General features: G+C 45.9%; 1 protein-coding gene across 1 annotated transcript in view; it reads right to left on the bottom strand.

Annotated features, from left to right (window-relative positions):
- Positions 1-13426, bottom strand: part of GLB1 (galactosidase beta 1) — a 260256-nt gene that overhangs the window by 194233 nt on the left and 52597 nt on the right. The window contains exon 6 of the mRNA XM_085607619.1: positions 2339-2519. Within this exon, the coding sequence (XP_085463745.1) occupies positions 2339-2519 (181 nt within the window). The remainder of the gene's footprint in view (positions 1-2338; positions 2520-13426) is intronic.

Below are 13426 nucleotides of genomic sequence, written 5' to 3' on the forward strand. Positions count from 1 at the left end.
GATCCAGGAGAAAAGATTATGAAGGAAGGTACAGTGAATAGCTCAAGTGGTGAGTGTGTTGTACCAACACTTGACAGTATCAAAGGCCTGAAATTAACGTCCACTATATACACTACCCTTTTATGATCAAAGGCATGAGCCACTGTCCGATAAATAGATTTGGTTTATCTTCCATAAACTTTCCTAGTGAAACCATTCCATCTGCCACCAAGAGTAGGATTACAAGGCATATGTTTTCTGACCTTCAGTCTTCAGTCTGCTGCAATTTGTGTGGACTTGTGCTATACATGCTCTTCTCAAGCATTCCAGGACCATATCTGTCAACATCAAGTGACTAAAAAAGTTGTGGGGAGGGCGAGAAGCTCCACTCTGTGGGCTGAGTTGGCAAAGTTTTGGCTTCCACATGGCAGAGTTTCTTACACGCAGCTCGCCAACAGTAAACTGGCGAGCGAAAATTGGCATCCTCTAGCAAGATTTTCCAGTGCTAGGAGGGCACCCGGCGAATTGTGGGCAAACAAATATGGGCATACATCAGTGGTGTTCATTGTGAAAAGTATTCACTAACGATCCTCCTCCTTCTCTTTATATTTAACTCTTTCACACAACAGTTCTAACTGCACTTCTTCCAATCAACAATTCATCTTAAAATGGTTTAACTGCAAAATTGCTTCCATTTGGTCTTTGTTTATCTAACTGTCTCCCATGCCTTGCTTGATATTTTCCAACACACTTACCTGTCCTTTTCTTCTTTGTATGAATTTCACATCCTTATATAATCAGCTTTCCTAAAGTCCAGGATGCTCAACATTTGTTGCCTCTGTAACAGTTCTCACATTGAAACCTGCCATATGAGGATTGTTACATCCCATTTGCCAACCCTACCGGATATTTATGTGTTTATTTCTGAGCCATTAATTTGCATTTTGCATAACGCACTTTCACACAATACTGGCTAATGGCACTTATGCAGAAAGAAAAATGAGTTGTCTGACCAATACATTTTAAGAGTTTCAACCCCTCTACTAAACTCAATGGCTCAGAATAGAAATCCAGGTGTAGGCCATTCTACGGTGCTGGAACAAGCACCAAAAAGGGGTAAACTCCTTTCAAGCTTCTGTCAGGAAATCTCATTAACACTCTTCTTACCAACATATGAATAAGAATAAATCTGAAAACTTGCAAGCCATCATTTAGAAACGTAGGACTAATTCTGAACAATGGTCTGCGTATAATTAACAGAATTCGAAAGACACTCTTTACTCCTACAGATGATGCAAATATGGTTATCCTTGTGCACCCATCAAAACAGGCTACTGAGGTTATGTGTTGCATGATTAATGCTGCGTTATGCTATATTACACATGTTTTGGCATGTATGGCTTTGTAATGTATGGTTGCGCTGTGCTATGTAAATGCAGGGTGTTTGTTACTGTAGATAGCTTTACAACTGATCCCAGCAGCAACCTAGCACCTGGATACCCGCGTGGGATTAGCAGCGCTCTTTAAATCAGAATAAATAGATAGACAGATAGATACCCGAGGCAGCTTCACAATGAAGTTAGAGTTTGGTTGGTGGAACATGAATAGGTTGACAAAAGGAAAGTTGCCTTTGCACCTGTAGACGACCTCAGATGTTGGCGAGTTTAATGGGAAATCCACATCTTAGCACACTTCGTTATGAATAGTGCCCAGACCCCTGCATCTCTTTTTCCTGTACCTGTTGACAAACAAGGTTTATTGAAATAAAAGCACGCCCTTTGTGGGTATTTGTCTGATAAAGGGGGCTGGTGCAGAGGTTACCTCACCTAGCCAACGGCGACGTTGCAGCCAAATCTAGAAGGCTTCAAGATTCATTAGCCAGCCAATCTGAAGTTTAGAGTAGTCTAAAAAATTAGTCCGGTACAATTTCTTGCTCTTGTAGATCTCAAATTATGTCTGGACACTGAAGCTATTTGTCAAAAATAAGTGGATTTTCTTCTTTTTAAAAGGGAACCTACTTTTAGCGTAGCGTGGCTCTAACATAAATAAACATTAATATTCTGAAGCCCCTCTCCGTCTAGTGTTTAAAAATGGTGCAACAACAGGACTTCATCTTGAAGTAATAATTTGGCTAAATCTCTGAATCTCCGCAATATCTCAAACTTGTATATCATTTAACCTAATACAACACAACAGCCACCAATCATTTTGAGCTGAACTAGTGTCTATGACCACCTCGCAGACATTCTAACAACGCACTGCAGCAGTGAATAACAGCTTTCTATCAGTTTTCTTCTCCTACATTCTACCGACTAAGAAATAAAAACCATTATTTGAATAGGATCAGAAAGAGTCTCACCTGGCCCAAAATCCACAGTAGCATACAAGCCAAGAATAGAGCCACATCGCAAGTACTGGTCCCCGCTGCCATCAGTTGTAAACAGCACTGCCCGTTCCCCAAGATGGAACCGGAACAGCGTCCGCAGATGTCGTAGATAATCATAATCACATTGAAAGTAGCTCCCATACTCATTTTCAACCTGAGCGCAATAAGATAAACGTTAATTCTGATAGAACTTGTGCTAACGGGCATAAGAAAGGTAGTAATAAATAGTGCACTAGGAAAAAAAGACATTGTGAAGCTGAAACAGTGTGGGAATTGCATATACTTTGGCTGATTGCCACAAGAGCAGAGGTGAGAACTTCTTGTGACCTGGTGGCTGGCTGGCTGAGGTCCACCTACCATATTTAGGGATCCATTTCTGCTGGTGAGACAGACAGAAGTTTGTAATTGCTCATTTTATTTTTGGTCCACTCAGCATTTCTTTTTCCTTTTCAGAACAAACCTCCCAAGTCCTCCAAACCTATCTGAGCAGAGGCGTTACCCTGCTATTTGGTTTTTCTAAAACTTAATAAAGACCTCAGTGTTTTTTGTAAAGTTTTTTAAGCTGCAAAAGAACCTTCTTTGCAACACTGCACACCCCAAGTTTAGAGACTTATGATCTAATTTAATGCATCCAAATATGCATAAAGCTAGTAGTAACATTTCATGCCAAGTACTGCTAAAGCTGGTAGGTTTGGCTTTTACATAGTGCACGTGCTTCGACAACAACTTCCAGACACACATTGACATAGATCATAAGTGAAAGTGCTTCGGCTGCTGTAAAACAGACACTCAGAAACGCACAGAGGAATACACTTCAGACCAGGGATACTGGTAGATACAGGGGTGAAGAAAATCCAGTTTATTATGACCTGGTCTCTGAGGGTCCACTAATAAATGAGGCATTATCAGGAGAGAAAGAAAAAACAAAATCAGTGTTTCTGGGATTGATTCCAAGGTTACTCCTCATTTTAGGCTCATTTTTGGACTGCCTTGTAAAAGCAGCTGAATTCTCCGGGTAAAGACCTGGGAGGCCTTTACCTGGAGAATTCAGCTGCTTTTACAAGGCAGCCTTTTTACTTTTAATAGCTGAAATATCCAGCTGAACATTAAGAGATCTGTTGTGTTTCCGCAGATATCATAATTCCGATGGAGCCTATAACCATTTTTAACAGCCCATCGGAATGAGGGCCTTTGTGTCATTACTGCACACACAAAGCAACGTATACACACTATCCTAATAGTCCATCAGACATACAGGTACCGATGCGCACACACCTACAGACAGCCATGTACACAGACCACTGGTGACCATGCAAACAGACTACCAGAAATGTAGTCATCCAAGCACATAGATTAAAAGTTGTACAGGCCCCCATGAGAACATATGAACACAAAGTAGCTAATCTAACATACACAGAAATGTATCGCACACTTCTAGTGAGAGCGCACACAAGCAGGGTTAAATAGACAGTAGGGTTATGGATGGACATATAGAGGTACAGAAAGACAAACTCCTGCAATCCTTATGCATGTTTATCAGTTAGCCCCTCTGCTGAGGAAATGCATTTTGAGGTGGTAAAAGAGTAAAGTAATAATGCATATTTATTCCTTAGCCTCTCTTTGAGTAACAGTGTATGTAATACTTTAGTTTAAATGCCATTAAACTGGTTGATGTGTAAAATGAAAAAAGTGGGAAACGTGAGCAAAGAAATAGTCACAGAATGTGGCAGCAATGCCTGGTACTCCGAGTCCATTTCTCACATGACTTATCTCCATTCATACCAAACCTAATTACCAAACTTGACTTTTTCTTCCCAATCCAAGATGGCCTCCGTACCCGTGAGTACACGCACTTCACTTCCTGGGAAGGACTTCCTCAAATAATCATGCACAGACAGAAATCAGTGGACCACAGGGAGAGGCGGGGGGAACTCAGGACTGTGACGAGGAAGACATGGCATAATGAATATTACCGGTAAGTAACCAGGCGTTACCTCCTCATCCGCCTTCCTCTCACAGTCCTCATGGAGGAGTACGTACCCAAGCAAACACTGATTTCAAACAAACCACAAGAACAATAAACAAAACAGCTGAATTTTAATGAACCAAAGACACAAAAGACCCCAAGTCTTACACTGCAGGAGGACCCACAGAACTCAAGACAGCAGCACCAAAATCAGAGAGAGGATATCCCCACCCAATTGCAATTGGATGTGGGTCATGAATATGTGGGGCAGAGCCCAAGTGGCAGTAAAACAAATGTCCCGTAGGGAAGCCCCCTTAAAGACCGCCCAGGAGGTAGAAACACAGCTAGCAGATCTCCCCAGAAAGGCCTCCGGAACAGGTTGGCCAACCAAGGAATAGAAAGGTGAACTAGCCAACTTAATACAATGGGACAATGTACAGAGTGACGGCTTGCAACCCTGCCATGCCAAACCATGGGAGACAAACAAGGCATCAGACTTGCGGAACACAGCAGTGTGCAGCAAATAAATGGAAAGAGCACAATGCACAACCAGGGAATACAAACGCACCTTCTCGTTAGACCCAGAAGCTGGATAAAAGGTAGGTGAAACAACATTAGAATACGGATGAAAAGAAGACACAACCTCAGGGAGAAGCACTACCTTGTCTGGAAAAAACTGAGGGAAAGGAGGGGAGGGGAGGACAGCAAGGCCCCAATCTCCCAAACACATCTCCGAGAGGAAATGTCCATCAGAAAAACAACTTTGGCAGAAAGAAACTTGAAGTCCGCGGACTCCAAAGGCTCAAAGGGAGCATCCTGCAGAACCAGAGGTAAGTCACAAAGCGGCTCTGGGGAATGCACCACTGGTCACCGAAGAGAACTCTGCAGCAAACGAGAGACCAGAAGGGCAACAGACAAAACATCATCCGCCCGAAAAGCCTGAAAAGCAACCCACTGACTACTGAGGGTAGAGACAGCCAAACTCAGCTGAAAACAGTCCTAAAGGAACTAAAAAGCCCTTATCCTGACACCAGATGGAAAAATTCCACCAATGGTGGTCATAAGCCTTAAGGGTAGAGGGCCTCCGAGACTACTGGATCAATACAGCAATATCCACAGAGAAACCCTGCTCTAAGAGAGACTGCCTTTCAAGTGCCAAACCGCCAGCCTCAACCTATGAAGAGTGTCCAGCGGAAGAAGCAGCTGACGCAGGGGGTATGGATGGAACAGCAACACCCAATGGGGTCTAACAGACAGACTGAGAAGACAAGGAAACCAATGTCGCCTTGACCAAGCCAAGGCAATTAACAGAATATCTGTCTGATCCTGTACCACCTTCTGAGCCACCCGAGGAAGAAGAGGGATGGGCGGAAAACAAAGGAGACTCCCCGGCCAGGAAATAACCAGAGCATCCGCTGCCTAAGCCCTTGAGGAGGAAACCAGACAACAAAAGTGGGGAAGAATGGCATTCTTCTCTGTGGCGAACAAATCCAGCCATGGGTGACCGAAATAAACAGAATGGACCGAAAACCCACCCGATCCAGACACATGGTCACAGAGGACGGAAACCGACGACTCAGAGCATCAGAGTGCCCATTTTCCCTCCCAGTGACAGAGACAGGAGATGGGATTCAGCCCCCAGGCAAGTCCTCTGGGAAAGGAGAAACAGAGATTGACACATGCTGCCCTTGCGGTTCAGGTAAGATCAGATGATGTTATTGTCTGTCTGCACGTACACTGAAGTGTACACCAGCAGGGAGTAAAAAAACAGAAAGGCCTTCAGGACAGCCGCCAGCTTTTTCCAATTCAAAGCTTTTTCCAATTCGAAGCCTGAAGAGCCTTCATACGATCCCATCTCCCCATAGCTGCCGCATTCCCTAGAGTGGCATCCCAGCTCCGCCAACTGGCATCAGGCGTGAGAACCAGTACAGGGAGAGGAACCAAAGAAAAACCATGGCTCAGATGAGTGAGGTACAGCCACCACTGGAGGTCCCTGCAGATGTGAGGTGTCACTGGAATCATTCTCGTACACCCGAAACATCAGGTCCCGATGCCTCAGGAGATGGTAAACAAGGGGATACATGTGTAACCTCCCCCAAGGAACAAAAGCCAATGTAGAGGACATCTACCCCTGACTACGAAGCGATGTCCGGGCAGAGGCTGAAGGGTCAAGAAGGAGAGAAGATAGGTGGGAGCAAAGATGAACACAACGCTCCTCTGACTAAATAATCTCTCCCACGTCCCAAGTATTCCCTGATGAAGAGGAGATCCTGGGAAGGCTGGACCTGGGACTTCTTCCAGTTGATTAAGAAGGTGTATTTCTGCAACTGCACGGTCACCCTGAGAACCTCAGTCTGGGCTTTGGAAAAAGAACAAGAGGCAGTCATTCAGTCATCCGAATATGGAAAAAGCTGTATACCATCTGAATGTCAAATACCCACCAAAGGAGCCAAACACGCTAGGAGAACACCCTCAGTGCCCAAGCCAGCCCGAACTGCAGGACCCGAAACTGGAAGTGGTTGCCCTGGACAGCAAACCGGAGGAACCGCTGCCGAGACGGATGCACGGGGACAGAAAGGTTTGGATTAAGGAGAATGATGTAAGTCAGGAACTCGTCCTTCCTCAAGAGTGGCAGAATCAGCTGAAGAGACACCACCTTGAAGGAAACATGAAGAATATGCTGATTGACCCCCGGTTAGGTCCAGCGCAGGGCAAAACTCCCCAGACATTTTCTGGACCAGAAAAAGTATGGAACGGGAACAATGGTCACCTTCTGGAGCAGCCACTGAATCACCTGGACAACTTCGCCGGGGAATGGAGAGCAGGAGTCTTGAAAAAATGATGAGGTGGAGTGTCGCCGAAATTTATCCTGTAACCTTCTGAGACCACTTGGATGAGCCAGGCATCGGAAATGGAATGCATCCAAATGTCTCAAAGGAACTGAAGATGCCCCCCTACAGGACAGAACCTGTAGCAGGTATGCCTTGGGAGGGACAGAAGAGGATGTGGCAGCCGAGTACCAGGATTGGTCAGCATGAGGGGTGCCCCGGCCACCACCCCAGCATCAAAGGGCTCGTGTTGCGGGACTTCACCCCCAGTGAGAAAGGCCCTTGTGAACTCAAAACTCCTTCCTTTGGAAACTGGGCAAACTGGAGTGACCAGCTTCCTATTCTCTGCAGATTTCTTAATCTTTTCCTCCAAGTCACTAGCAAAAACGTTAGATCCTGTAAAAGGCATCTTCAAAAGGACCACTTCTGAGCAGCATCAGGCTTCCACAACCACATCCAAATGTTGCGACAGCCTGCAATCGCTGTGCTACAAGCTGCTGCTGAAGCACAGAGATAGTCAAAGGTGACATCCGAGAGGAATCGCATCTGTTGCTCCATCAAAGCCAACAAAACTGAAAAATCTTCACCCTCCTACACTTTTTCGGTCAAAGAATGGAATTCTTCAGACGGGACTGAATAGAGTAAGTGGAGTAGGCATTGGCACGAACAGCAAAGTTAGAAGCCGCAGAGGCACGCCTCAGAGCCCCTTCCACCTTCCTGTCCATAACATCAGAAGGCAAATCATCCTCCGACACCACCTCCCCCCCTAAGAAGATAACCCAGCCATAATGTTATCAGTGTTTACTAAGGAAGGAAACTCCTCTCCAAAGTTATCCAAGGGTTAAAGTTTCAGCAAAAAACAGGGAAAAGACCGCTTATCCACATTTTTCCACTCCTTAGCAAGCACACAGCAAATGGAGGCGTGTAAGGGTAAAGAGTCAGGCTCAGACTACCAAAAGAAGTCTTCCTCAGCTGGAACTAGAGCGGCAGCTGCAAGGCCCAAATTCTCTCACACATGTTGAAAAACTTTGGCCAGGTCCATGCCCTGCACAAAACAGCACTTAACATCATCATCACCCTCAGTTAAAGGATCCATCCTAGGAACCTTGGCTGGAGGAGCCCCCTCACGAGCATGAAAAGCAGCTTCCACAGCTGCAGCAATAATGGCTTGGAGGTCAGGGGACACTGGAACCCCCAAAGATGGCCCAGCCACCACAGAGGTGGCCTCCAAATCACTCATTATATGCCTGGTTGATATAGCCCAAGGCACAAGCAGGAGATGCCACCAGACTCCAGACGCACTGAAACCAGCAAAGAGCCAGGGAAACACACCAATGAGATAACCGCAATCACTGAATTGAAACTGGCACAGGAAGAACCCTTCCTAATAAGCCAGCCGGTAACCAAGGCAACGCCGCCCTCGCTGCGTTCATCGACTGAAGCGAGAACCCTGAAGGCGCCATCTTGGAATCAGACAGATGCTGCGTGCCCTCTGATGCCAATAAAAAAAGAGCCCATACTGACGCCGCACGAGTGCCCCACAGCCCGTGCCATAGTGGCATCCAGCATAGTAGCCGTGGGGAAAAAGAAAAACAAAATATTAAAATCATGTGAAAAAATTATCATGACATCCAGAGAACACCAAAGGTTGCCCAGCACACCACAGACGTCCTCCATGATCCCGTTTGCCCAGCATACAAGGGCGAGCACAAAAACATGGCAAACAACTAAAGCAGGTCAGAGTAAAAAACAAAAAGATAAAATAAAAAAATACACACAACCTGAAGCCAAGATAGCAATTGGCTGCAGAAAAAAGAAACAGGAAGTCCTTCCCAGGACGTGAGTGTGAGAAGCTGGCCTGGTATAGGATGTCTACTTATGTAAGTGGGCACCCTGAACCAGTCCAGACAACCCTTATGGTGATTTAAGAGGTCTTAGACAATTTTAGAACGTTCTCTAAGTGGTAGCTGTGGAGAGCAGCCTTCAGGCTTAGTCCAGAAGGAGTGTAAAGCAGCTTGTTTTTCCACAATGCAATCTTATACTTATAGATTAAGTGAAAAAGAACCACACAAGGTATTTATAAAAATATGTATTTAATATATCATAATCTCTTACACATACAAAAACCTCCTACCCAGAGATATGCGCAATGCACACAATACTTTGCATAGAAATCACGTAAATAGCACGAAATACACAGTGGACCCCGGGGGGACAAAACCATATACTAAGAAAGTGGTATAAGAACCATGACTCGGGTCAAGACAATGTGGAGAGGACGTAGATGTGCTGGGGGCCCAAGAAACCACCCAAGGTGAGTGACTAGGAATCCCACGGAGATCGTGTGCCGCGTGGGAACGCGACCACGTGCTCCGTACAAATCAACGTATAAGTTGCGGTTGGAATTTGAAGGATTAAGGACCCTTCCCAGTGGACCCTGAAGAAACCTCTTAGAAGACAGAAGGTTGGAGAGCCACCCCACCAGCGGATACCCTAGTACCCACGTTACCTACACTAGGGAAGCTGGGTGCACAGGTGTGAAGAGGTGTCTGAAACCGCAGTCGTACCCAATGGAGGACTTCAGGAAAGTACTACTGTTGAAGAAGAAGAAGAAAGTGTCCGGTGGTATCCGAAGGTGGATTCTATTTGAGAGGTACCTGCAAGCAGAGGGGACAGAATCTATGTCACTCAGGAGTGACCAGGATATCTGGAAGACGAATGCCCACCAATGTCGGGAGTTGCAGGGGAGCAGACGATGGCCTTGACTCTGCAGCTGTGAGGACCACGCAATGCTGAGGAAGACCAGGAGCAGTGCACGAGCTGTCCCACGTCGGATGTCGAGTGCTGAGGGGTCGGTGTCCGGTGGGAGCACCAACAAGCCTTGGCAATTGCAACCAATGCAGAAGTAGAAGAAGGTGCAGTGTCGGGAGCAGCAAGGTCCAGGGGACTCACCACAAGCAGGGGAGTCAGGGCAGGCCCGAGCAATCAGGGGAGCCCAAAAGAAGCAAAGATGACCCTCAAAAGGAACCAGAGTACGGAGACACTAGCGTTGCAAGAGGACCTCGAGCAGCTCACCAAAAGATGCAGGCCACGGTGCAAACAATGCGATGTGAATGAAGACTTTGGTCACTGGAGATGCTTGAGGTTGGGGCTACTTCGAGCCCGAAGATCTTGGTTGAAAGAAGTTAACAAGCCTTTGCAACTGCAAGTCGATGCAATGCACAGGGGTTCGGTTCCTGCGGCTCCCACAGGGATACTGGATTCAAACTTGGGGAGGGAGCAGGGCAGGCCTCAAGAGCTGTGAAGAACCACCACCTGTGTTGCAAAACCTTTCGGCACCCGTACCAGCTCAGGATCAGCTTTGTTGCGGTGCCTGCGAATGCAGGGCAGTGACTCCTTCACTTCAAGGAAGATTCATTCAGGTGACTTGGATGCCCACAGGCCTTGGAAGGTTTCTGTATGGTGCACAGGCACAGACGATGCAGCAGACTGAAAGGGGGCAAAGCTGAGTCCAACAGAAGTCCAGAGTGTCCAGGCGGTAAAAGTAGAAGTGGTGTCTGAATTGAATCTTGTCCCACGACGAATCTAGGGACCCGCCCTCAGGTAAGCCCTTAAATACCCCAAAGAAAGGGTTGGGGCGATTCAAGGGACCCTCCCAGGGGAGGGTCTGGACAGGGGGGAGGTTACTCCCATATCCTTTGTCCAGTTTCACGCCAGAGCGGGAGCCAATGGCACCTAGAGCTGGTTTGATCTGGACTATGCATGGGGACACCAAATGAGCCCCTCATGCAGACTTAGTGGCTCTGGCAAGCGCAACCACCCGGCCCCAACACACTAAATCCTATTTGGGAGGTGGTCACACCTCCCTGTGACAGGATGCCTATTGTTCTGCTTTCCCCTGCTTGAGCTTGGCTCAGCAGCAGGAGGGTAGAATTGTGTCTCTGGTCGGCAGCAACCATTTTGTGCTGTCCGGGTCTAGACGGCTGGCACCGGGAACACTTGAGAGGCTAACTGAGGGCTCTTCCAGTGATTGAAATCATACCTCCCACACCATTTACGGTGTGAGGGTACGATTCCAACATGTTTGATACCAAACATGATAGGATTTGTTGCAGTCAATTTCGAGATGGTCATTGCGTAATTACGTGGTGCCCCTCTATATGGTATATGGCTGCTTCACCTACAACCCGGGAGAATGGACTCCGTAGGCTGTAGGGTTGTCCTGCTCATGCAGGGGCACCCTCACACTTAAAACCAAGCACCCTGCCTTCAGGATTGAAAAGGCCAGCTACAGGGGTGACTTATAGGTTTTAAGTGCATTGCTCCTAGATATAGGAAAACTATATATTTCGTAAGTGGTGCTAGCACCAGCTTACACATGCTGCAATGGCAGGCCTGTAGTTGCATTTTGAATGGTCTCTCATGGGTGCTTTAATGCATGCTTCAGCCCATGGGGGACCTCTGTGGTGCCTATGCCCTGGGTACCTTAGTACCCTATACTAGGTACTGATAAAGGTAACCCAGTTTCCAATCTGGGATGAACCCAAGTACTGAACATAACTATTTAAGAGAAAAAGCAGAAAGACTGGGGTCCTGATTAGCTAGTCGGAAACCAGCAAAGCACCAGGCAAAACGTGGGTTTAACCATGCAGAAGGATCCTACCTTCCTACAGTGAGGTACTTGTACTCAGGAGTAAGAGGGCTACCTTGAAATCGGGCAAAAAGTAAAATTTGGCAATCGGGTTCTGCATGAATGGAGTTAACGGATATGTGAGGATTATGAGAGGAAGACGGACGAGGAAGTAATAGGACTACAACAGAGTTAGTATGTCTGTCGCCTGGTCCCAGTCAGTTCCTACACACCAGGCAAATCTGACCAATACTTCACGTTTACCAAGTCATTTGTGATACATACACCAAGCACACCCAGGGAATTACGAAGTAATGAGTGGCAAATCCGAGCATGAAATGAAGATTACAGAGTGGGTGGTCAGTATATGGATTCACAGTATTACGGAGTGAAAAAAGCACGCATCCTAGCAAGTACTGACGATTAGAATGGCTAATTGCACAGTATGAGAATATCCATTTTTACTAGAGCTGCGTTCCCAGAACTAGAGAGCACAATATGGAAGAGTAAGGGGGAGATTGCATGAAAATAAGATTCGTGTTAATCCTGGAATGCCAACACATTTACATAACACCCTTCACAGCAGGAGTGGTAGAAAAGGTGAATTATTTCAAAAGATTTCTTTCAAAGGAAATGTAAAAAAAACAGTACTGTTCCACACCAAGAAAGAATGTAGGGTTTTCAAGGCATGAGCAATGAGAAAACATTAAGAGTGGATGTAGGAGCAGTTTTTAAATCATATTTGAAAAAAAATGCCGACATAGACACACATGAGAACACCCGAGAAAGATAAGAACAACTGTAGACAAAGCTGGTCCCATGTGGGTTTTTTTTCTCTCAGAGGTTTATATAGCGCAAACTTGACGCAAAGTTTTCAGGTATCAGAGAGCTTTACATGAGCACCAGTTGCGTTATACGAGGACTCATTCATTTTTTGTTAGGCACGGGGAGATTAAGTGATTTGCCCAGAATCACAGGATGTTGAGCGTCTTGCAGAGACTCAAACCTGGTTCCTCAGCGTTGAGGTCGACCGCTCTAGACGTAAGGCCACATCCTCTCCTCTGTTATGAAGACTGGATGGAACTATTGGTCTTTATCTGGTGTCACTTTATGCATATCAATGAGTAATACTGCACTCTGCAAGCCCTCTGCAGATTGTCTTTTTTCGAGATAGAAATAAGAATTTGACAACAAACGAGTGATGGTCTTCTCCCGGGAAAAATTACTTGTACTGATCAAGAGAAAACTGTCTTCATGACCATCCAAACATTGCCTGGCTTTGTATGCTGATTGAACCTTTTGCCTCTTTGCTAAAATCATACTTATGTAAAATTCAATACGTGCATCCCTCTAAGGCGGATGTGGGTGAACTTGGATAGCCACATCATCAAATACCTGCTGAAGAGCATGCATTCAGACCTAGGCTTTCATTTTACAAATCATTGCTATAAAGTGTGCTAGTTCAATTAAGCATACAAAACACTGCAAATTCCAAAATGCACTTAATCATTGAACCCTCGGATCCTCGACTCCCACTAAGGGGGCTTGAGACTGTTTAGACAAATATTAGCCCAATAATAAAGTATACATACATTAAATAAAGAACATGTAAAATTGAATTCATTTTAAATGCTTTA

This window comes from Triturus cristatus, chromosome 5_2 (assembly GCF_964204655.1).
Source record: "Triturus cristatus chromosome 5_2, aTriCri1.1, whole genome shotgun sequence".
Classification (NCBI taxonomy): Eukaryota; Metazoa; Chordata; class Amphibia; order Caudata; family Salamandridae; genus Triturus; species Triturus cristatus.